The 25,267-nt window shown below is 35.6% G+C and overlaps 1 protein-coding gene across 3 annotated transcripts in view; it reads right to left on the bottom strand.

Annotated features, from left to right (window-relative positions):
* The window catches only part of LOC134845572 (uncharacterized), a 40,431-nt gene extending 19,473 nt beyond the window's left edge, over positions 1 to 20,958 (bottom strand). For 2 of the 3 annotated variants that reach the window (XM_063862519.1, XM_063862520.1), the window contains exons 1-9: positions 20,100 to 20,958; positions 15,823 to 15,960; positions 15,331 to 15,481; positions 9,559 to 9,746; positions 5,192 to 5,586; positions 3,387 to 3,545; positions 2,653 to 2,818; positions 1,830 to 2,000; positions 1,548 to 1,665 (exon numbers count right to left, since the gene is read on the bottom strand). In XM_063862519.1, coding sequence (XP_063718589.1) covers positions 1,548 to 1,665; positions 1,830 to 2,000; positions 2,653 to 2,818; positions 3,387 to 3,545; positions 5,192 to 5,586; positions 9,559 to 9,746; positions 15,331 to 15,481; positions 15,823 to 15,960; positions 20,100 to 20,259 — 1,646 coding nt within the window. In that variant the 5' untranslated portion in view covers positions 20,260 to 20,958. The remainder of the gene's footprint in view (positions 1 to 1,547; positions 1,666 to 1,829; positions 2,001 to 2,652; positions 2,819 to 3,386; positions 3,546 to 5,191; positions 5,587 to 9,558; positions 9,747 to 15,330; positions 15,482 to 15,822; positions 15,961 to 20,099) is intronic. The other variant, XM_063862521.1, reaches the window with a different exon arrangement.
* Between the last annotated feature and the right edge of the window lie 4,309 nt (positions 20,959 to 25,267).

Raw genomic sequence — 25,267 nt, 5'->3', positions numbered from 1 at the left:
TTGGAAAAGAAAGAAAGGTCGTAATGATACACTTTGTTTCGCAAGTGTACAGAAAACGATTGCAATTAGTAAATTTAAGAGGTTTCTCTTTTCAATAAAAACCTACATAACTGGTGCGCCCTGAAGCTCAGTCCTAAGTCCCATCCTGTTGTTGATTTATATCAATAATTTTCACCTGGGTATTGTGATGGTAAAAAAGCGATCCTGTTAGCTGATGATACAACTAAAATTCAAAAAAAGATAAGAAATGAATACTTTGAGACTCAACTAGAGAATGTTGATCGTTAGTTCTACGCTGAACCAAAATGAAACTTGAGTTGGTAAATGCAGAAAGACATCTACAAAAAAAGGTCGTGAAGAGGAATAAGTTAAATCTAGTGAAAACTTGGGTATGTAGATAAGAAACTAAACTTAAGAGATCCTTTTCAGATTACAGTATCAAAGGCGGCTAGATGTTGTGGCCTCAAGTACTGTATGAAAAACATGTTTCATCGAACTGACAAGCTGACAAGCTCATGTATAGATGCTCGTGTATGGATTCAAACTGCCAAGCTCGTGTATGGATGCATAATAATTAGCAGTTTGATCCCATCTCTGAAATTGCAATGGGAAATATGCCAAAAAGTTTTCATCAAAAAATTTGGTGATAGCGTTAAAACTCAAATGGAACAAAACCAAATTGCGAGAAATTTCGAGCTGGATATATATGAGCCAGTTAAAAGAGTTGGCAAACAAACACTTAGAACCAGCGACCTAAACGTCAGTGAATTTCATATAAAAATGAAATTGAATAATGTATCATTTAAAATTATACCGAAGTAAACCAGGGCACTAGAGTGACATTCATAAAAAGACGTAGACTCAGTTAAGTATTCGACTACCTTCAAAATTTTTGTGCTTAGGAAATTAGGTTTCACGAATAGTAGAAAAGATTGTGATAAATTTAGGTTTCGTAATTAGTAAAAAAGATTGTGATAAACATAAGCATCATTTGTTTGAGAACTCGTGGTTGTTTGGAGCAATTAAGAATTTTTAAAATCGAAGCCATTTTTGAAATTTTGAGTCAGGTACTCCATTTTTATTGAATATCTGTTTTTGTAAGAAGAAAACAATTTTTTTGTCTTTTTTTCATGTCATTTCATGCGAGCATCAAAAAATGATAACATATAGACAACAAACATTTGAAAAAAAGGTCAAAGAATGCACGGAAATAAATTTTTTTTAATTTGTCATTTTCTCGAACTTCGGAGAGCAATAATTCTTCATGGTCTTTGAAATTTAAAAATAAATTGTGATTGACAATTTTTTCATAAAACTAACCAAAAGTTCATAAATGGTAAAAAAAGAAAATTTAGTCAATTTTGCAACTCAAATCATTCATATTTTTTTTCACCATTTCAAAGATTATAAGCAGAAAGCGTAATGTTTCTTGCTTTTAGCAGAATATGAAATCAAAAATCAAACCAGGAAAAAGTAAAATCGAGCGTGATCAAATTTTGATAATCATTTTGTTCATGAACGCTTAATTATTCCTTATTGATTCTCACCTCGAAACTTCGTTTCTGCAACAAGATTTCGGATCCTCATTCTCCCCCAGACAGACAAAAAACTCGTCTCCCGTGCTTTTAGAAACTATTTTTCCAGTTCTATCCGCTACCTCTGTCTCTGCAAACAACATATTTCATCCATGGGAAAACTTAATATTACAATTATTGTTTTTCAATATAATCAAAATCTCAAAAAACGGACAAATTGGACTTCAGATATTTAATCAACTCAAAAAGTTTATCGATTTTTTCGCACAGTTATTAAACATATAATACACATACCATTTGTTGACGCGGCAATTTTGACTGTATCCCCGACGAACAACCATTCGTTCTCAGCTTTTCTTTCATCTTTTTCAAGGCCACTGCGGCTAACTTTCCCGATATAATGAGCCAGTTGTCCAGGCTCGTTTGGTTCGCTCATCAAAATCACTTTTCCTTTAGTTGTGAGTCCTAAAAGAAGATTCAAGACACAAAACAGCTGATTTACTTTTCAGATAAAAAGACCAAGCTTCTTTCAACGAAAAGAGTAATTCTATAAAGCAATTACATGGCCAAATAATTTGTTGAATATCTAATATAACAACTTTATGGATTTGATAAAAATCCAAATCAAATCAACAAGCTGCGATTACTCAAAATAAACAAAATTTTCCGTAAATTATTAATTTTTTGCGAAAAAAAACCTTCGCGTTCGGCATGAAAGCGTTCGGTAATTCTTATCGGTTTATCATTTGAGTTTGCAGTTTGATTGGATAGAAATACAAAACATCAGCTGAAAATTCGCACAAATTGTACATTGTCGATTGATACTTTCATATAACAGACTTTCCACATTGGAACTCAATTGCAATAAATTTGAAAAAACACAACCGGTAGTGAAAAAACTTGTCTGCATTCTCGCTTTTTAGACGTATCAAGCGCTTAATCGCCGTTTCATGATGATCGGCTTTTGATTTCCAGATACCAAAAAAAAATTTGGCCTTTTCGTGGTTTTTTTTTCTTCAAAATTTTAAGCATAATGGCGTTTGTAGCGCTACTTGTACAGCAACCAGCAACCCTTGTATGTAATTTGAAAAAAAACTCATGATTTTTCACCACTGACCTTTCACGACCGCCCGGCCTTCTTTCACAGCTTCGAATAAGTGCTCGTTGCGCTCCCCACCTTTGATCTGCTGTACCCGATTGAACTCAGCCTTCTCCATGTCAGTTGAGACCCTGTCACCCACAGATAGGCCACGACAAGAACCCAAGAACGTGTACTCTGGTATCTAATTAAAAGAAAGGGCGGCTCTTTGTCCGTCACCCCCCCCCCCCCCACCCACACACACACACACACACACACACACACACAAACACACACTACCTTAAGCTTTTTTAGGGGAGCGTTGGTGAAGTGGTTACGTCTACGTCTATGCCTCTCAATCGAAAGCTCGGATGTTCGAAGCCCACCATGATCCGTGCTCGTTGCTTGAGGGTTAAAGAACATTACCCAGCCCAAATAATAGCCAAAAACAGCATGTATATCAGATTTAAACCAAATAATGCCAAAAAACAGCATGTATCTTAACCAGGAGCGAATCAGCGGTTCTCCGTGAAGGACTAATCAACTCATGTGTTGGCCCCTTTCTCTTGAGCCCAAAGCATTCTAACTTAAATTGTACCATATTAAACGAATGTTCTCACCCAAAATCGAAACGCATTTAACCATTATGTTACTTAGTAAATTCAATGATTGTTGACTTACAAAATCTATTTTAAACGGTCCTAAACTGGGAGAGTTGAAAGAGGCAAACAGTTCAGTTCACATTATACTCTTAACTTGATTTTTATTCTTACCGCGCTGGGTGTCGAGTCCGAGTCGTCACTGTCGGGATCAGGCAGCACACAAGACAAAATCAGGCTAGTTGGGAATGTGAATTTGGTGCCATTGTCCAATGCGACTTCGGCAACTCTCGCTTGTGGTGAGTCATTTCGAAGTGACACGATAGTTCCTTCCTATTGAACAGAACATAGCCAACAGACAGTTGGAAACGAGTCAATGAACGCAAGTAAACAGACCAAAAAATACTGACCTCTTTTTTTTGAAAAAATCTCAATTTTCGAGAAAAAAAATAGAGGCTCTTTGAGCTCTTTGATTTTTTAGTACAATTTATGATTGGCATATTTCTGATAAAATTAACCCGATTTGAGACAATAAATATAATGGAAACCTGAAAAACCTATTTCGAAACTAAATGTCGATCACATTTTTGAAGACTTTTACACTTTCGCTGTTCGATAGTGGAGTTTGCCTTTCTTTTAACAAAGGAAATGAAGTAAAAGGAATCAAAAGTAAAATCGCGAAAAAAAAACTTGGGCCTGAACAAATTTTGAGGCTTTTCCTGAAAAAAATCTTTGCGACCTATATAAGAGCCTGAACTGCGTTCATCGACTGCTAAACAGAACAACGTTTTTTTTACATATATCCTTTTGTTTCGACTTTCAAAGAACGTGACGGAATATTTTTGCACCGGGTAGTTTTTTCTAACAAAATCTAACTAGCACCTTTTGACGGTTTCTTACATCATTATAAAAATTTTGTTGTCCTGAGATCACATTATATAAAAAAATTTACCTGTGATCATTTTCTGTTCCGACTTTCGAAGGAAGTGCGGAAAATTTACGCTGCGGTGTTTTTAATTCAGTTAAGTTTCAACTTTTTAATTGAGCTATTTTGACGGAAGAAAATAATGTTTTTCTGAGCTCAAAAACAAAAATATATATCACCATCATTTTTCTTAACGTTATGACGGTTTGAAAATTGCTTATTTGACCAATCTGAGATAATTGACGCGCGATATATTAAACCATATAACACGCATGAGCAACGAAATGAATGCGCAACTGCTGTACTATTAAGATACAAGACGCTAACTACATCCCTTTCTAATTTACATTAGCGTGTGAGGGGATGAACTTTAAGAAAACGAAAAAAAAATACTTTTTTTTCCAATTTAGGTCAACTTTTAAACAAAAAAATATTCAATTGGCCTTAAAGTGCAATCGAAACATTCAGAGCTTCGCCCTGATATACGAGCAGTCTTGTAAATTTATGGCGGCTTAAAGATTGCCAATTTGGGGTAATTAACGCGCAAAATGTTTCGTGCTAAGAACGCGTAAGCGGAGACTTAACCCGTCTTATATGCGAAGTATTAGTTCCAAAAAAAATCAAAATTATTTCAGTGTTTTTTTTTGAAAATTTCATCAGTTTTTTAAAGCGAACACTTCTCCATAGACTTTAAAATACAGTCGGAACATTACAGGCTTCGCCTTGATATGAGCAGTTGTAACCCTATTTCATGTGGAAAGAAGAAAACAAACGTCAAGCCGCGATTAAATAAATTTGAGCGTGAATAACTTCTAAAATTTTATTCTAACAAGAACCTAAATTAGTGTCTTCACAATGGTCTTTGATACGTACATTTTTTTCAGGCCAAATTGGTCGTGCGCAAATCTTCTGAACTTTCAATTGAAATTGATTTTGTTTTTTCGAGAGAGCGCAAAAAAGAGCACACATATAACCAATGCTGTTTTAGAAGCCCTAGATTTTTTTTCGAATATTTAAACTGTTGGAAACTAAATTGTTTTTAACTATAGTATACCTCATTTTGGTACGCTTTGTACGTCTCGTCTTTCAACAAATTTTCCAGCTGATCACTGGAGAGCAGACACACCACTCGCTCGCCCTCAAAAAATTCTTCCTCTTCATTTCGGTCAATGACCTTTTTGCTTGTTGTCACCACCTCGTCGATTCCAACAAACTTCACCCCTATTTTGCCAGAAGTGAGGGAATCATCAACGACAGTAGCCGAACGACCAGCGAGTCGCTTGAAGGCGTCTTTCCAGTTTTGAACTCTGTGCTTTTGAATTCTCTTGAACTTTTTGGCATTGCTTGTCACTTTGATCTTGTCCCCCACGGCGAAATGGATATCGGGGGGCGAAACATTGCGCAGAAGGGAAGTGTTAAGAATTAAGGCTGCGCCAGTAGCTCCGAGCTCTGAAAAGAAAGCAAAATACAATAGTTTGTCTGTCCATAGAGACATTATTTACGTTAGAAGTGCAAACGAACTGCAATTTAATTAGCTGCAAGTTTTTGGCAAAAACCGGTGTCCTTTTCTCTTGTGAACAGTACAAACTGAGGCTAGCAACTGAGGCTATTGCACGATCGTGGCCCGGGTCGAGGTTTCACCACACAACCTGCCCAATAGTCAGAACCAGCGGAAACCAGCAATGTTTTTTTTTGCATTTGTTGATTTACGTGTCATTTGACTGAAATTGCGTTCAACCTAGCTTTTTTGTGATTTGAATGTTTATCAAAACGATCCGATAAACAAAGATAGCCGGCTGCTGTGCAAGTAGCACAGAATGTTCCGACCAATTACTTTTGCAGAAACACATCAACAGAAAAAGAAAAGACAGTAGAATTTTTGCTTGTTAAAATTTTATGTTAAACTTTTCAAACCTCTAATTGACAAAATAGTAAAAACAAACACAAAATGGATCTGAAAAACAAGTTATATTGAAGCCCAATTTTTAAAACAGTGTTGCTCTAAATTGGTCTGAATAGTAAAAATTCAAAACAGCTTAAAACCACAGTGACACACTGGGAAAACAATTTTGAATTTCTGCAAAAAAAATACAAATCACGAGTAACAGCATGGTTTTAATATGATGAGCCCCCTGAGATACAATAAATCGGCCGGGGAAAAAAGACCTATGCCGCGGTTTGTGAGCTGGGTGGTTAAAGATTAACTATACAGCACATGGTTACGTAGCAAAAAGTAGACAAGTCATATAGTAGATAGACCATAAAGTAGACAAATACTATATTAACCAATCAGAACCGAGAACAGGAAGCAAACTTCAGAAATGAGTAATTATTAATTATTAAGGTGGTGTAGGATCGGTGATCCTAATACTTTTTTGTCAAACTTAGAGTTCAATTGGGAGTTTACCGTGAGCTAATGCATGCTACGTAGCTCGGTATTGACAAATCAATAAGATAACTAGAAAGGTAAACAAACAGTCAAGTCCAAAATAAGTTGAATCTTCGAAAATATAGTCCCTCTTATGGCGGAAAACTCAGGTGAAGTAAGATCGGCGAACCCCTCCCCCCAAATGAAAACTAACGGGGCTAGCCTTGTGAAGCTCATAGAACGGATACAAGAGATGATTTGACCAGGCCCCAAGTGATAACGGTTCCAGGAAGTGCAAATGGCCCTATTAGAACTCGGCAACTAGGAGTTGGATAGGAACCAAAATATAGTATGCTATAGACCTAGTTGGGGAAGCTCAAGTTGAGGACCCCAGACCCCCAGGACCCCTGCTTCCGGTGCTATGTCCCATGCGAGTAGTCCCCACTCCGACTTCCGGGAGTCGTTTCTCGGACACCGCTGAACGCAGGAAGCTAGAATTTTAAGACATCATAGGTAGTAACGAAGTATATCATGTGTTATAATTTGAGCCATATCCGGCGGTTGGACCTGAAGTTATTAGCACTAAGGAAAAGTACCCCTGAAACCGGAAATAGGCAACTTACGCAAAAAAAGAGCAAGGGCATATTGATTTTATGGCGGCAGTAGACAATACAAATCATTCTCGAAAAAAGATCCTTAATGAGTGAAACCGATGACCCCTAGGCGACTCCTTTAGGTGCTAATGGCCTTTTCCCGGGAAAAGTGATAATTGACATCCTGAATGGGATAACTTGGGAAGTATTAACGGGATATGGATTAAACTTGGTAGGTAGGACCCTTATGGAATTCTAAACCTGAATAAGGAAGATTGACTCCGGAATAACCTTTAAATGACCTTTGGGCGATTAAGACCAAAATTGCGTAAAAAACCCTGGGATTCACATCGGAAAGTGGCGTATTACTCAAACCCAACCCCAGCCCTTGGGAATGAGAATAGGTCACCCTACTATTATTTGGGAGGGAACTTACCTATTGGGAAAAGGAGCAGAAGCTGAGAGAGATATAACGCATTCATTGTATGATTAAAGTAGTGCAACTAACTAAAATGGGCTGGCAAACATTGAGTTCAACTTAGCTTGGCGAATGCGCTATTAATAGAAATTCAATCTGACTATAGACAAGTAGTTCCAGAGGAAATTGCGGTAATAGGAACATAGCATGGGAAGTAGGTCTGCTAAATAAAATGAATGGACGAGATTTTTACCCAGCTCCGGAGATGGCTTTTTAGAACAAATTGACCCCTAATAAGCGAATTAAGTTCCCCTGATATCTAGAACGTCGGAATTTGAATAGAGTATAGATCGGAATTTTAGATGCTCGAAATGAAGTAGCGACCCATAGAAAGGATCTTCCCTTTCCCTCGGGAGGTCGGAACGTTAATGGAATAATCAAATAAAAGCTTGGGAGATTGGTTAATTAAGCATAACTCGGTTTGGAGGTGAAATTGGACTTGATATTGTTATTTGATATTACCTTAGTTAGAGATACCTATAATAAAATTGGAATTTAAGAATAGTGTCGTACGAGTAAGAATTCAGTTAAAACTTGCGAAATGGGTACCAAAGTAAATGTCAGGACTTGTGGGGACGACATAACTCTAACTATAACTCAAATAGGCAAACATTATAGAGAATAACAAATTGCCTACCCTTAGGCAGAACAGTTGAGCTACTATTACGAGTAGTTGGTTCTCAGTTAGTTAGAGAACAGTCGAGCTTCTATTACGAGTAGTTGGTTCTCAGTTAGTTAGAGAACAGTTGAGCTACTAGTGAGAGTAGTTGGTTCTCAGTTAAAGTGAGAACAGTGCGAGCTACTATTAAGAGTAGTTGATTATCATTAGTTAGAGAACAAAAATTAGCTATGAGTCAGAAAGGTAGGGTTCTCAATAATTGGAGAGCAATTGATAGTGAGAGAGAGTCTAGTTGGTTCTCCGAGTTAGAGAATCAGGAATCGCGAGTTAGGAGTTAAGAGATCAGTCAAAGTACCTCAAAGGACGAGTGATTCTTAGTGACACTACTGTTTTAGCAGGTCAGACTGAGATTGACGGAATTACTGTGTATAATTCGTTAATTAAGTTTCTCTAGAGAAGAGAGAACTGTTAGCTAAGTTAGTTGGAATTTGAATTTCAATTAGGTAATTGTGTTGATTGATCGCGGACCGTTTCTTTTTGATTAGATTACTAGATTATACTCTGGCCGCCTAGAGCCTACTGCATTTGGACCAATATTTTATTTGAATTAAATTATAACTAGAATTTCTTGCGATCGGTGATAGCGGACGAGACAGCCACAGGAGCACTATCAAAAGGGCAGAATCGAAAGTAACAGAATACAGTACAGAACAGTTGCCACCAACTTAACCCTTTCGGAATTGTGGATAGTAGTGAATCTCCGTCGCCCCGCTGAATTCATTACCATAGGGACCACTTTGCGGTGCCGTTAAGTTAGAGTGTGTGAACGGACCTAGAGAAGCAATCCCCAAAATCTACAGGTGGAATCCCTCATACTCGAAGGACCAAATGCGCAAAAATGAAAATCAGCCAATCAGATTTCAGTAATCTAAAATTTGGAAGGAAACTAAACATTTCCAGGGACTGAATATTGATATTGGCCGAATATGATAACGGCAGAAATATGCAAAATTTCAAATTGTCACTGACCGCCGCCGAATTGGAACAAATTTCTAATCCAAGGGCTGTTTCGTTACGAAAGAAGCAAAATATTGCTTCATTTAAATCATTTTAATTGAATGGCAATTGCTTCTTTTTAAAAATTGACTTTCGACTAATTTTGTTTTCGGTCCTTCGCTCACGAGTTTTTTCGCCTATTCGGTCCTTCGCGCATAAGAATAGCCCCCATTATTTGTTTCACAAGTTTACTTAATGTTCTCGATTCTCGATTATGATTGGTTAATATATTATTGTCTATTTTTGTCCGGCATGAAATAAAGGTTGTCTACTTTTTGACCGCACTCCACAACTTATTTTCTCAAACCGGAAACTGAGTCGAAGAGAACGACTGCGTCTGCCCTGTCGTTGAATTTCTTCACTATGCCTTTCTTGCCCAGACAGTGCTTCATGGCTTCATGGTACTCCCCGTGTCCCTCTTGCAGTGTCTTCACGGCCTCCTCACAGTTCACGACTATGACGTCATCGCCTGCTCCGATTACGTCACATTTCACCCTGCATGAAGACAGCATTTACAGAGGTAAATTTCGAAATTAAAAAAAAACGAAAATGTCAAAGAACTAAGCTAACAAAATGAATAAAGCTAGTTTTGAAACGAAAGCATGCCAAGACAATAAAATGAGAATTTAGCCTCGGAAGAAAATTTAACAAGCGGTAACAAAGCCGAAATATTGTATCAGAAAAAAATTCAAAAAAACAAGACATTATTAAGTTCCTAAAAACACACACATGCACAAAAAAAAATTTCGCTCGTTGAACGCAGCCATATGAGGCCACGAAGCCGACATAATGTAGGGTGAACCCTGTTAAACAGAAAAAAAAGAAAGAAAAACAAAAAAATGAAATTTAAACAAATCGATTTGCTGAAATCACCATCAAAATATGTCTGGTGCAGTAAATTTGTTGCTAAAGGAAGCTTCCAGGAAATGAGTTCAGTGAACCCTGTGAACAAAATTATTTGTGTGGAAAAAAGCCTAGCAGCCGATTGCAATACACTTGCTTACCGCAAGGGTAATAATAATATAATTTAAAATTTTGAAAAACAGGACAATATTCAAAACGAGTTTTAGAGTTTTTGGTCAAAAACGGCATTTTTGGACTGTTGTTTTTTTTTAAATCGCCTGCTGCGCTTAAAATTTTATAGTAGCGTTTTTATAGTTTTAGGAAGAGCTCGGAAAATTAATTTAGCGACATAAAAATGTCGACAAATTTTCCAACCTTTATTTAGAAAATCTGCCTTCCCTCAAGAAAATCCTAGATCCGCCCCTGATTCAATGTGACTAGCGTGTAACGCACCTCCGGTGCTTCGAATTTTTGACAAATCATAAAAAACGGCACATCTCGTAAACTAAGATGATTTGAGCAGTCAAACTTGGAAACAAGATCTGCAACATCTGATAGTACCCTGACAGCACCCAACTACAGGGTTGAGAATTCCAAATTTTTAAAAAAATGATAAAATCAAATTTTCTGAAAATTTTTTTAATGAAAAAAAGTAACACCTCAGATAATAAAAGGATTTGAGCAGTCAAATCTGGAAGCAAGATTTGCAATGCCTGAAAGTACCCTGACAGTGCTTCACTGATTCCAACTAGTTTTTGCTGTCTCAAATAGATTTGTGTACAAACATTCTGTACTTATTAGGAACAAACAGTACTAAAAACACAGTAATACCGGAAAAAACAGTACTAAATGAGGTTTTTCGGTACGACAAGAGCCTGTTTTCAAATAAAATCAATGCTTCTTGCATTCATCTCTGTAAAATTATTTAAAAAATTTTGGACATATATTCAGTAACTTAACATACGTACCTTGCATCAGTATAAAACAACTTCGAACACTGCGGCGAAAGTGCTTTTTGCAACCAAGCGAGAAAACTATTCAAAGTAGCCATCAGAAAAATTTGAACGAAAAAAAGCGAAGGACTTTGCCCAAATTCTTAGTTGTTTTTTTTTACTAATATAAAAGAAGAGTATAACACTTTGAGATACTAAATTTTCCCAGAGATAACATTTTTATTTTAAAAATATTAGGGCGTCGCTGTTTCTGCAAGAACAAGTATCACAGCCAGTTTTTTCAATTGAACTTTTCATTTCAGATTTGAAGGTCAGAGTAGGTCTTCAAAAAATTTAGCTATCTGCCGGTATAAAACCGCCGATCTGGAAATTGGAAGCCACAAATGCAAGCCACCAATGAACCCGATAAAACCAATGCTAATAAAATGCCAACTCTTTGCGCAAAATAAGCTCTTTTATTTTCGTGTTGGGCTGGAAAAAAATGCTTTTCCAATATAGCATTATGTTTGCTAGCTCTTTTGTGTAAACATGAAGCTCAAAAATATCAAAGTCGGTTAACTTAGTGAAAAAAGTTGAAGCTGCAGTAGCTACGCTGTCAAACAATGAACAAGACGCACGGTAGTTCAAAAAATTCATTTGTTCAAGCCAAAAAAGAAAATTAGGTCATGATCGGAATCGAGCCCCAGGCCCTTCGAGTCTCAAACAGGCGTTCTACAATTTTTTTTTGATGGGTGAACGAAAGTAATAGATTTTTTTTGCCTAGCTTTGCACCACTTGCGACGCCGCAAATTTTCAATACCCAAAAACCACTACAATTAACACAGAAAACAACAATCAGTTTTTGCGATACAAAAAAAAACAATGCATTATAGATGTTGATAAAAAATCATGTTTTGAAAAAATAAAGCTGAAAAAAGTGATAAATAACTATATCTACAAAAATTCACATTTCAAATTTGATTGTGTGGTTCTAGAGAAAAATAGATGTTTCAAAAGTCGAACAATTGTTTGATAAAAAGTGGGTGTAACTGCTTAGGCATGGAGACTGTCCGAAATAAATTCTATCTATTGAAACTGAGTTCCCACATATGGGTGGGTGGTTTCGAGAAAGCAAAAAAATTTTTAAAAATTGGGTCAACTATTCCCTCCAGAGAGTTTGAGAGGAAATTATGCTATAAATATAATTAATTAAAAGTTTTAAATCCCAATTTTCTGAAAATTTTTGGAGAAAATCATAAGAAACGTCATATTTCGAAAAATTAGGTTTTGAGCGGTCATATTTGGAAGCAAGATTTGCAACTCCTGAGAGCACCCTCACAGCATCTAACTATAGAATTGGGAAGTACAAATCGTGAAATTGTTTAAATAATTTTTTTGAGAACTTTTTAAGAAAAACATAATAATATGTAATACCTCGAAAATTAAAAGATTTTAGCAGTCACAATAAGAGGAAAAATTTTTAAATTCTGCGAATACCGTAACAGTCTGAAAATGACTTTTTATGTTTTCAAAAAATAAACTGCAATAAGCTTGTCAGCATGAACAGATGGAAAAACTTTTACAACATTTCTCTCATGCCAATTGCCGTGTGCACAATTTTGAACGGCATTTTTTATAATTTGATGAGGGGAGTGAGAAACTGGAAAAGAGACTTTAAATTTTCAAAAGTAGATTTTCTGACACAAAGGCGAAGCGGAGTTTTGCACACTTGCGATACAACACAAGCATATAGAACATGAGTCGAAAAACAATTTAATGTTACGAAAAATAGTTGAAGCAAAATTTTCGTATGTCTCGATAAAAATCAACAAAGGACCCACCTAAAGCTAGAGGTACGCGCTTGAGTTTGAATGAATTTGCTATACTGATGCGACACGAAAACTTGATTTCAAAAATTTGACTTTGCCCAAATTCTTAGTTGTTTTTTTACTAATATAAAAGAAGAGATACTAAATTTTCCCAGAGATAACATTTTTCTTTTAAAAATATTAGGGCGTCGCTGTTTCTGCAAGAACAAGTATCACAGCCAGTTTTTTCAATTGAACTTTTCATTTCAGATTTGATTGTGTAACTTAAAAGAAAATTCAAAAAATTTCTATAAAACGGTCAAAAGACTTTCCAAAATCCACAACTTTTTTGCAAAGGCAGGTTGTGACCGCTGAAACTGAGAAGGTTCTCTAAATTGGGTTTCTCGATTGAAGACAACGTGATAAATAGCACTGTAGTTTTAGCGTAAAGTCCAAAAGATCCAAACAACCGTCGAAGTTTCGATACTTGTTTGCAGGTCATAACTTTTTCTTACACAAACTGGGCACAGCCAATCATAAACGTCGGTTTTCAACAATTTATTCTTCCGATTACACCTATGATATCAGATTTGGCAAGATAGCTAGCGAGAAAAGTCCAAAAACGGTCAAAGAATCAAAAATTTACATTTACTATTTGCGAGAATCATAGCTTTTTGAGTAGAATGGGGCGTAGCCGCTTAAGTCGAAGGAATTTGTGCCATCTGTAATTTCGATTGAATCCAAAATTTCAGAGTTGGCAGGGTAGTTTTTGAGAAAAAAAAACGTTCACAAAAAAAAACTGTGAAAAAATCAAAAGTTTCCAAAGACCATAACTTTGGTACCAGAAAACTTTGGGCGTAGTCGCATGAACATATGAGCTTCCCACCAGCCGTTTTTTTGAATTGAACCCAAAATCTCAGATATGACAGGGAACTTTTTGAGAATATTCGAAAATATTAACGAACGGTCAAAAAATCAAAAATTTGACTTTTAGGAGGAAGATAACTATGTGTGTAAGAAATTTTCTGAATATAACCTAAAGCAAGGGAGCATCCCACCGCCCATTATCTCCATTGAACCCAAAATATCAGATTTGAGAGGGTAGTTTTGGAGAAATTTCAAAAAGATCCACAAAACGGTCAAACTCATAACTCAAAGACTATTCCGAGGACCATATTTTTATGTGTAAAAAACTGGGCGTAGCCGCATATGCAGAAAACTTTTCAAAATGTTCTGTTCATTGAAATAAAAACTCAGATTTGCGAGGGTTTGTTTTCGAAAAACTGAAAAATAAAATATATGGGTCGACCATTCCCCTAAAAAAAAAGGGTCAAATATTCACCCACAGACATTTTCGAAAAATGTAGACAGAGGGTGAAACAAAAAGACCCTAGAGGAGCATGCAGGCTCACAGGGGATTAGGCGGTCCTTCAATTGATACCAATTTTTTGAAAATCAGTAGAAGTTGCTGAGAAAAACTAAATAAATTGGGAAACAATTTTTCATTATAAAAAAATTCAACAAACCACCTCACCACCTTGAAAAGTGCGAAGAAGAGTGTTGAAATTATGTTAAATCTAAAACTAAGTCAATATGACGATAAAAATTAGGCCGCATTAATTTGGTCTAAGGAATTTTTCAGCGAAACAAAAAACGAAGAACACTAAAAGAAACATGAAAGAAAAAGCGCGCAGTAAAAAAAACTCTCCAAAATGTGACAACTTATCCGGGAACAAGTAAGCATGCAAACAATTGGCCGACAATTTTAATTGAAACAGAATATTTCCAGTTTAAAAAAAAACAGTTCCTGGTCAAAACCTTTGCGGTCCAAGCTCCAGGCTAAGTTGGCTAGGAACCTCCATATTCGTTACCTCCAGGCTAAGTTGGCTAGGAACGCATATTCATATTTGGAAGCCAAACTCGCAACCACTACGGGAACCGCGACAGCAACCCACTGTTGGCTTGCTAATTTTAAGCTTGGTGATATAATCACGAATTCAAACGGGAAAATTGAAAAAATTTCTTAAGCATTGCAATATACGATGCGAGAAATTTTTTTGTTAAACATGCAAAAATGTACGTTGAAAAACCTAAAACATGGCGAGATAGCAAAGCTCACATTTCATACAGAGGTGAAATTCGTTTCACAAACACTTGCGAGAACACGAAAAAAAAAGCAGTTCTATAAAGTGCAATAAGAAAAAGTAGAAATGAGACTAAAATTAGTATAAACTCGGCTATGTATCAACTGTGTTAACTCGTTACTATTCGAATATCAAAGCAAATTCTATCAAAAAGCCGTAAAAGTGCGCCAGAAGTGGCACCAATATTTGCGACTTAGGTTAGAAAAAAGAATAGTCGCAGTATTACACTAACGCTCACTAAAGTCTAGCAATCGATTCATAAAAACCGGATTCATTGAACATGAAAGCTAAAAAAGTTTTTTTTTTGGAGACCCACCGGTGTTGCCTTTTCGAAACACATGACACTGCTCACCATTTGAGATGCTCTCGTTGTATCTCGGCGACTTTCGCTTCTGATCCAGCAGTGTCACTGAATGCAACTTTGCAAGTTATGACATTGTCGTCAGTTACAATTTCAAACACCACACCGACCATGTCAGAAACCTCAGGGTGATCTGCAAAAGCTAGCACATAGCATTTGCTAATTAATTTATTGTTTACAATTGCCATCTTTATGGTACACAAGGGTGTCCAAACCCACAAACCACCCCCCCCCCCCTCCGTTTGGCCTATTTTTTCGAAATTTTGCAAGCGGCATAATTGCAAAATTTGGTCTTTTATTGTTTTGGAATAGAATCGGAAAATGTATTTGGTCAATCTAAAAAAGATGGAGGCAATAATAATTTTGATTAAAAAAATCCCTAGATTAGCCCTAGATTAAAATACCATTAGATAAGCCCTAGATTAAAATACCATTAGATTAGCCCTAGATTAGCCCTTGCCTTAGAATAAACAAAAATCTCACCTTCTGAACTGAGTAGTCGGGCGTTGTCTCCCTTCTCTGGAATTACTTCATCATCTGGGATAGTCGACAAAACTAAGGGTTTCAAAACGGCCCGTCTGTTGTTGCACTCAACCATGGCATCCCCATCCCGATCGAAACCTGAAAAAAAACGTTGAATTGGTAATTTATTTGACAGCCTTGAACAGATAAGAAAGCTTTCATAAGATCCCAAAACACTATAAACTCAAATCACAACAAGGATAGCCGGTTGCTGTGCAAGTAGCACAGAATGTTCCGACCATATTCATAAAAACTACAAACAAAAGTTTTTCAAATTTTTAAGTTCTTCAAACTAGTGTCGTTTTTGTAAAAAGTTAGTAAATTAGGCATAATCGATAGCAGTTTTCTTCAAAACAAGAACAAACAAAAAATGAAAAAAGTCGACATTTTTTGAACTATATTTTTAACTATTCTTAAATATTTTTTTTTTGCCGTGGAAGTGCCAAATATAGCTTTCAAAACTGGTTTCTGTTAGGTCTAAATAACCAACTTAACGAGTTATTATCACTTTATTCGGTCAAAATTAGGCGAAAAAAAATTCAAACCGGTTCTCCTCGACGCTGAGATTTTTTTCGGAAGCAAAAACACTTGAAGCATCTGAGAGAGGGTCAAGATTTTCTTAGAAATCAGCTTAAAGGATCAAATTTGTTTAAAACAGCAAAATATAAACATCCAATTATGCAAAATCAGTTTCGTTAGCATATACAATTAAAATATCTGAAGGAACTATATAAAAATGTTCAAGAGTCTCCGAGGAAACAATTATTGCAAGCAAATACGTTTAAAACAACTAAAAATTCTACAAGCAGTTCTGAGATAAAATATTGTCGAACAAAACGTTGAAAACAGCTAAAAGATGTACAAGCGTTTCTGAGACAAAAACATTTGCTGCATCTAAGATGTACCAGCGTTTCTGAGAAAGCAATCTTTGTAGGCAAATACGTGCAAGACGTCAGAAAGGTGTGTGTCTCTGAATAAACAAGAGTCAGAAGAAATTATATTAAAAGCAAAAAAGATACACAACAGTTTCTGAGAAAAAGATATTGAGAAGCAAGTAAAAACGTTTCTGAGAAAACGAGTTTTGCAAAAAAAAATACGTTTAACACATCAAAAAAAAAATCAGACACTTTTCCATTAAAACAACTTGTCGAAGCCCAAAAGTTTCACTTATCTGAAAGACGTCCAAGCGTTTCTGAGAAAACACAATTCGATAGCAGAAACGTTTAAAACATCTAAAAGATGTATTTATGTGTTTGAGAACACATCTTTGCAAGCAAGCACGTGTAAAAAGTCAGATAGATTATAAAGCTTCTCTGAGAAAACAAGTTTCGGAAGAGTATAAATTCAAAACAAAAATATGTACAAAAAATCTAAGAACACAAGATTCAGGGGGAAACATTTAAAACAAACTTAATGATATTCCAGTGTTTCTGAACAAAAAAAAAGTTTCGGAAGCAAATAAGCTTCAATTATCTAAAACAGTCTCAAGCGTTCCTGAGAAAAAAGGATTTGGAAGCAAAAACTATTTCTGGAGCAAAAACGTTGAGAACAGCTAAAAAATGTATAAGCATTCCTGAAAAAAAAACAATTTCATGAGGCAAAATCATTTGATGCATCTAAGATGTACAAGCGTGTCTGAGAAAACAACCTTTGTAGGCAAATACTTGTAAGACGTCAGAAAGTTGTTTAAGCGTCTTTGAATAAACAAGTGTCAGAAGAAAAAATATTAAAAGCAAAAAAGATATACAAGAGTTTCTGAGAAAAAGATATTAAGAAAAAACGTTCAAAACATCTAAAACCTGTACAAATGTTTCTGAGAAAACGAGTTTTGCAAGAAAATACGTTTAACACATCAAAAAAAATTATACGATTGCTATTAAAACGAATTGTTTCATCTATCTAAAATACGTCCAAGCGTTTCTGAGAAAAAACAATTCGGAAGCAGAAACGTTTAAATTATCTAAAAGATGTACTTATGTGTTTGAGAACACAATCTTTGCGTAACAAAGATGATTAAGCTTCTCTGAGAAAACAAGTTTCAGTTTTAAATTTATATTATTCCAAAATATGTACAAAAAAATCTAAGAACACAAGAGTGAGGGGAAAGTTTTTTAAACAAACTTAAAGATATACCAACGTCTCTGAATAAAAAAACAACAAGTTTCGGAAGCAAATAAGTTTCAATTATCTAAAAGTTTCAAGCGTTTCTGAGAAAAAAGGATTTGGAAGCAAAAACAGCTATAAAATCTAAAAGTCTTAACAACCCATATTTTCTCGGAAAAACTACCTTGGAGAGCTAAATAAATAGATCAAAATCTGAAACAAAAATTAATATTTGAATAAGTTTGAGAAGTAAAAAAAAAATTGGAATGCAGTTGCTGGGATTCAAAAAATGCTTCGAAATGAATTTAAATTGCGAACAATAAAATACCGGTATTGGTCCGTTTCAATTTTTTTAATTCAATTGCGGGCGAGGGCCCATTCTCAGAAATTCCGAAATAATTATATGAACAGATGCGATGAGGAGCTTCAAGCCACTTGCATTACAAAGAAAACATAGCATGACACACAAGCCGACAGAAAATGAGACGAAATCTATGGGGTAAACGAAAACAGAAAATGTAATGGGAAAAAACAGTATCTACCAAAAACTTCATACTTTGGATTCGATTTGTTGAACAAAGCACATTTCAAGCGCCAGAAAACAACTAGGACACTGAATGTTAAACTATCATCGGAACAAAACTTGCAAACCGTTAAGAAAGCGAGCAATTCTTGACCAGACCTTGCGACGTTAGTGCAGCATATTTGAAACACAGAGGCGAAGCGGAGCTTTGCAATTATTGCGATGCACAAAAAAAAACATTTTGCGCTACAAAATAATAAAAGAAAAAATAAGTTAAAAAATCTGAAATAAAGTTGGAAAAAATTACTTGAAAAGAAAAAAATTACAGCGAGAAAAACTTGTTTAACGTATTTGAATCAGATGAAGCTCATAAAAAGCCCTGAAAACGGAAATCATTTACCGAGCGGCAACAAATGCGACAAACTTAAGGGCGAAACTGGTTGAGCCGAAAACTAAACTGTTGCCACAAAAAAAATTTCATTAAATTTTAAAGTTTTTAGGCCCCATCCAAACTGCAACACATAATCCCAAGCGGATACATTCTGCCCTCTAAATTACGCAAAATGAAATAACTAAGTCAATATAACAAACTGAAACGGTTTGAATAACTAAAAAAAACTGTAAAGTTTTAGTTTTAGTAAAAACTGTTTAAATTGAAACAAAACCCATGCTTCAAAAAGTAAACCAATACAAACCCTACCAGATAAAAAGAAATGGTGTTTAAAGAAAGCGGAAAATGAACCGACAGAAACTACGACGAAAACCAGGAACCCGAAAACAAATGAGAAATTTCATTACGAGGCCAAACTGTGGTTTTTGTGAATTGCAAGCGGATTCCGCAAAAAGTATTCATTTTTGTTCTTTCATTCTCTTTGACAACTCCGACAAAATTTCAACATGAATAAAGACTTGTCTCTGGAATCCAGGAACATAGACACAAAATTGTGCCTGTGCGCCTATTCAGTGCACAATTTGGCCTCGTAATGTTTTTTTTTTGAAAAGATAATTACAACCTGAAACGGGCTTGAACTAATGACTAGCTTAAAGACAGTATTGTTATTTAAACTTTCAAGAAATTGAGCATGTCAGATGAAAGATTCTCTAGAAGCGAAGATCCTATGGACAAAATTGTTTACTGGAAAAAAAGTCCGATTGCAGTACCCTTGATTATCGCAAGGGTAAAATGTTTGAATAATTTACCAAACATTTATATTTTTGACTAATTCGGCTTATTTATTATTTATTAGTTGACCTATTAGGCGTGAGCTGAAATCAGATTGAAGCAAAAAAAGTTTCAGCTCAAGAAAGCTATTGAAATATTAATTTTTGGACGGAATTAGTAAAAAGACAAACTCGGTGTAAATCTGAACCTTGAGTCACTCAAATGTTGGTTTCAAAAGCAAGTATGATACATGGGCCCAGTCGTTTTCATGGCAACTCTTAAAAAACTTAACAGCAATTGCAAAATTTTTTTCCGAAAATGTTGAAGGGCTGAAGTATTTTTCAGAGGGAAGTATCTATACTTTGGGTACCAAACTGTCAGATTTGCAGTTCAAACTGATTGTTCTCAGGGGAAAATTGATTATTTATCTGGAAGGACCTTATCGCTAACCTTTGAGTTTCAGCTGTTTGCCGATCAACTCCTTCAATTCAGAGTCCCAGCGGTTGGCAGCCAAGTGCACGCTTTTCAAAGTTTTCTTGTCACAATTGATCTTCACTTTGGTACCCGGTTCGAATCCGTCTCGGGCTTCACAGCTTATTTCTGCTCCCATCTTTTTTTCACGACGTTTAAATCAAAGCTTAATAAATAAAATCAGTTGTTAGTATTCTGAACTTTTGACCAGACCAAAACGTGATTGAATTGCTTAAAACTGAGTGCAAAATTGTATACAACAAATAGTCTATCAGAATTTAAACATTAAAGTAGTTTGCATTGATCCATATATAGAATTACCATGTCGACATAATGACGCAAGGACTACATTTATAGAAAAAAACGAAGTAATGCTGCTCTTTTTTGGTTCGATTGATCTCTCGGTTCCCGACTCCTGCAAAAAATAACTAAGATAACTTCTGAGAAAACGTTTCTCAGACTAATTCTGAGATATGAAAACTGACTGTAATAGAGTCACAGATATATTGGCGGTAGGCTAACAAGCCGAAGAGCCAACAAGCCGAAAAAATACCATTCCAACAAGCCACTTGCCACAGCAGATCGTCACTTGTTATGTAATGATTACGTAACAACTGCAATATAATTTCGGAAACAAGATATGGCAGTTTGTAGATAAAGCGGCTTGTTGAACATCCGCCTATGTTTTATTGGTTATCGTGTAACTTGACCGTAAAATAAATATGGCGTAGCTTTTAGCGCAAGGTATGAAAAATGACTATGAGTTAGTCACAGAAGTCACATATGTAATATTTGATAGACGGTAAATGAGCGGAACGGTTAAACAGCAGAAAAATAGCCAAATACAGAATTATACGAGCTTATCAATAAAGCGAGTGCTAAAATTTTCAATATTACCACAAACGGAACAAAATATACACAAGTTGAGTTAGTTTAAAACATGCAAAGTTACTTGAAAAAAACTTCACGAAGTTATTCAATTTGTTTACAATTCAATTTATTCATATCATTTGTAGCATTGACAACTCTAGAGACTCTTTGGGACCAAATTAACTCCCTCCCCCGCCCTTTCTCCCAAGCAGTTTGGGGAGGAGGATGTTCACTTGGTTTTCATTGTGAATTTTCAGCCAATCAGAATCAAGCATTTTATAAAGAAGAAAAGTCTTTTAAAGAGAAAAGTCAAAAAGTTTCTAAAAATGGTCCAAAAAGTATCAAACATTTGACTTTTCACTAATCCATAACATTTTTGTTTTAAATTTACGGCCTAACCGCTTGAGCAGTGAGGCTTTTCGCAACCATTGTTTTGATTAAACCATAGATATCAGATTTAGACTGGTAGTTTTCAAAAGAAGTATGAAAACCAAATGAAAAAATTCATGTTTCCGGGGATCATAACTTTTTTGTGAGAAAAAAATTGGGCATAGCCACTTATGCAGGGGAGCTTCATAGAAAGAACCTGACCTGTTATTTCGATTGAACCCGAAGCCTGGGGTTTGAAAGGGCATTTTTGGATCTATTCCCCCCCCCCCCCCCCCCCCCCCTGTGGTATCTACTTAAGAATTGCCACCCCTATTAATAAACGCAGTAAATTAGCACTGAGCTTTCTATTGACAATTAGAATTTGCTGCATTCTGATTGGTCGAAAATGCGTTATTTCAATCTACTTAACAATTGCCCCCCCCCCCCCTTCTTAAAAGGGGGCAATTGTTCAGTAGATCGGTATTTTTTTGAAAAAAAAGAATAAAAAGCTTCAAAATTAATTTTAAAAATCAAAATTTGACTTTTGCGAGTACAACATTTTTGGGCAAAAAATTTAGACGTAATAGTTTCTGCCAAGGGCGGATTTAGGGGGGGGGGTGGACGCCCCTTCCCCCTAAGGGATTCGACCCCCTGCCGACCCAAAGATTCCCCCCTTTGATACTTTTTCAGAAATCCATTTTTGCGGACCGACCCTAAAATTTTTTTAAAGGCGCCTTTGGCGCCAATATATACTAACTTTGAGCGGGAGTGCGCTCCAAAAGAAACGCGATTTTTTTGTCAACGTTTTTCAAAAAGTGCCCAAAAACGGCTTTTTTGACTGTTTTTTCAAAAATTTGCCTCCGGCGCAAGAAAATTTTGCCAAAATAGGCGCAAAACATTGCTTTGGGAGAGCTCGAAAAATCAATTTGGTCGACCTAAAAAAAAGGTCGTCAAAATTTTGAAAATCCGCCCCCCCTCGAGAAAATCTTAGATCCGCCCCTGGTTTCTGCAGAGGAGCTTTGCACAACCCGTTCTTCTGGAAAACAAAATCTCAGAACACAAACTTTTTAAGATGTTCACAAAAAATCCCTCATTTTTTGAATTTGATGTCTCACAAAATCATGTTAATAAGCCGATAAAACATCAGCAGCAACCAATCAAGCCGAATAAAGCTTTTAAGCAAACTGCAGGAGCAAAACAAAATCACTTGCATCTCTGAAGAAAGTTGCTGACAGTACTATAAAATTTCTCGATATGGCAACTAAGCGACAAAACAAGCAGACAAACGAAAGTCCAATAATTCAAATTTTCGTGGAAAAAAACAATTTTATACATATTGAAAAAAAACAAGGTCCGTTGGAACACGAAACCCAGATCTTAGGGTACAAAGGCAACCGCGTTTTCCCTAGGCCAAGTTGGAAGTAATCTAGAAATTTCTAGAGTTTACTAATGAAACAAATTCACAATTTCGTACAGATATGTAAGAAAAGTTTTTTGAGTTGGATCAAAAATTTTCTTCAAATTCGCTTCAGGAGGATATGCTAAATAACTATAAATTGAAATAAGTTACTAGACAAAATCACAATTTTTTACACAGGCAAGACACGACAAAACTTAAATGATTTCTACTAAGACTTTTTCATTCAATTAAGGGCCTTAAAATCAATTTTACTTTAGCTTTCTAATAACTAAAACGCAATAATTGTTAGGCTTCAGATTGGTGTAACAGTATCGAACACCAATTGAAGAGTTTTTCCTCGGTTAACTCAAAAAATGAACCAAAAAAATTTAATGCATTCAAAAACTATGAACCCAGAATGATCATCTGGTGAATAAACCCTTTCTGAACATGTTACTGAACCTAGAAAATAAAACATAGCCAACAGACAGTTGGAAAAGTTTCACGAAACTCAGCTAAAACATAAAACAATAATAAATTTTTACAGAGGCGAAGCTTAGCTTCGCTTCGCAAACACTAGCCAGAACATGACGAAAAGTGAAGTGCAATAAGAAAAAAAACCTCGAATTAGAAAACTTCAGCTGCGTCTCAGATTTGCTCCAGCGAACTGGAGATAATAAGTCTCACATACTAACCACTCAGCCACAAATGCTTGATACGTCACAAACGCTAGCCAGAAATACAGCAGAGAACAGATGCTATGAAATTCCTTATACTGCAGATCGTGATTATAACAAAAAGGCCACTAAATAAGCCAATATTTCTAATGAACACTTTTATTTAAGTGCAATGAGAAATAAGCATAAAATTAGTTAAAATTCTGCTACATCTCGAATTCGAACAGCGACCGAAAGAAAATGAATCTCACGCACTAACAATAACAATAAGATACGGACGCTAAAATAATCACAAACAGTAGCCTCAAAGAAAGCAGAGAACAGATGTTATGAAATTTCCAGAACTACAGGTCGTGATTATAGCCAGCATATAAGTGAAAAAATTCAATGAAAACTTCTATTTTCGAGTTATCTTAGAAAAAAGAGGGTCTCTACATATGCATTACGCTTCGCAAGCTCGCTAGTGTGAAGACTTTTGAATTTCGAAAAACAAATAGAGCACATTGAACCTCTTTGACTTCCAAAAATTGTTCATTGAGAAAACTGGATCAACAAGTACTTATTTCATTTCGCTGGGAATTCCGAAAATTAAAATTATTCAAAAATAGAATCTAGAAGTTACACACATTTTTGGGAGCTTAAAGCTTTTGCTATTCGGTGGTGGAGCTTTAAACTTTTTCACTCCTTGCAACAAAGGAAAACAACTGAACTTGAAAATAAATCAAACAACTGAACTTGAAAAAAAATCATATGTAGAAAACAGCAATTTTTTTCCTGAAAAGAGACAAAAAAATCACGATCTACTTAAGTGTCTTCATTACGTTCAATGACAGTACATTTCCTCCAAAGATTACTTCCCAGAGTAGTATTAAATTCAGCAATGATTTAAGAGACTTTACTAGAAAGACATTTAGAAGCTTGGAAACTCAGAAAAATCTCAATATAAAACCGCGCTTAGCAAACTTTGCCTAATATAACTTTTACCATTGATTTACTATACACTTGAGTAGAAATTAATTAGTACACAGAGGCGATGCTGCGCTTCGCAAACACTTGCAAGAACATGGCCAAAAAGCAGCTCTATCGTGAAATAAGAAAAAGTAGAAATAAGCCTCGAATTAGCAAAAACTCAGCCACGTGTCGGATTTGAATCTGCGACCTAGTTAATTTGAGTCTCATGCACTAACCACTCAGCCACGGATGCTTAAAATCCCTAAAAACTAGCCACTAATAACGCAGCTACATATGGTAATAAATTGCCGATTTGATGCAGCAAAAGTAGCAGCAAATTAAAAAAAAGACACATGTTTGCATGTAATAAATTGTTAAGCATAAAGCCAAATTGTGAATAAATTATGCATTTCAAGAAAAAATTCGAAATACATTGAGTTGGAAAGTTTCTGAAATCGAGCTTTTCATCATTGTACTGCTGTTTGAAACAACTAACTTTTTTGGTTCATTTGATGAATTAAAATGCATCAGCTGTGTTAACTTTTTACTAATCAAATGTCAAAGCACATGATATTATACTGCTACCGCAGCCTGCTGATTCAAAATTGCCACCAAAAGTAGCACTTTTATTTGCGACTTAGGTTGAAAAAAAAGAAAGATCGTACTAATAGACTTTGCTTCGCAAGTGTAAACAAATAATCACCTACAAAGACAAAACACGCCCAATCAATAAGTTAAATTTTTAAAACCACATTAACCTCTTAACAAAATTATCACTTACAAGACAATAGTAACCTTCTACTGTGAAAATAGTATTAAATGTTCCGACCACGGTATTAATTGCAAAACACGTCAAGAACTGATTTTTTGGCTACGGTGGA

The sequence above is a fragment of the Symsagittifera roscoffensis genome, chromosome 5, assembly GCF_963678635.1.
Source record: "Symsagittifera roscoffensis chromosome 5, txSymRosc1.1, whole genome shotgun sequence".
Lineage (NCBI taxonomy): Eukaryota > Metazoa > Xenacoelomorpha > Acoela > Convolutidae > Symsagittifera > Symsagittifera roscoffensis.
Note: the sequence above shows the minus strand (reverse complement) of the source record. Positions and strands in the feature narration are given on the sequence as shown.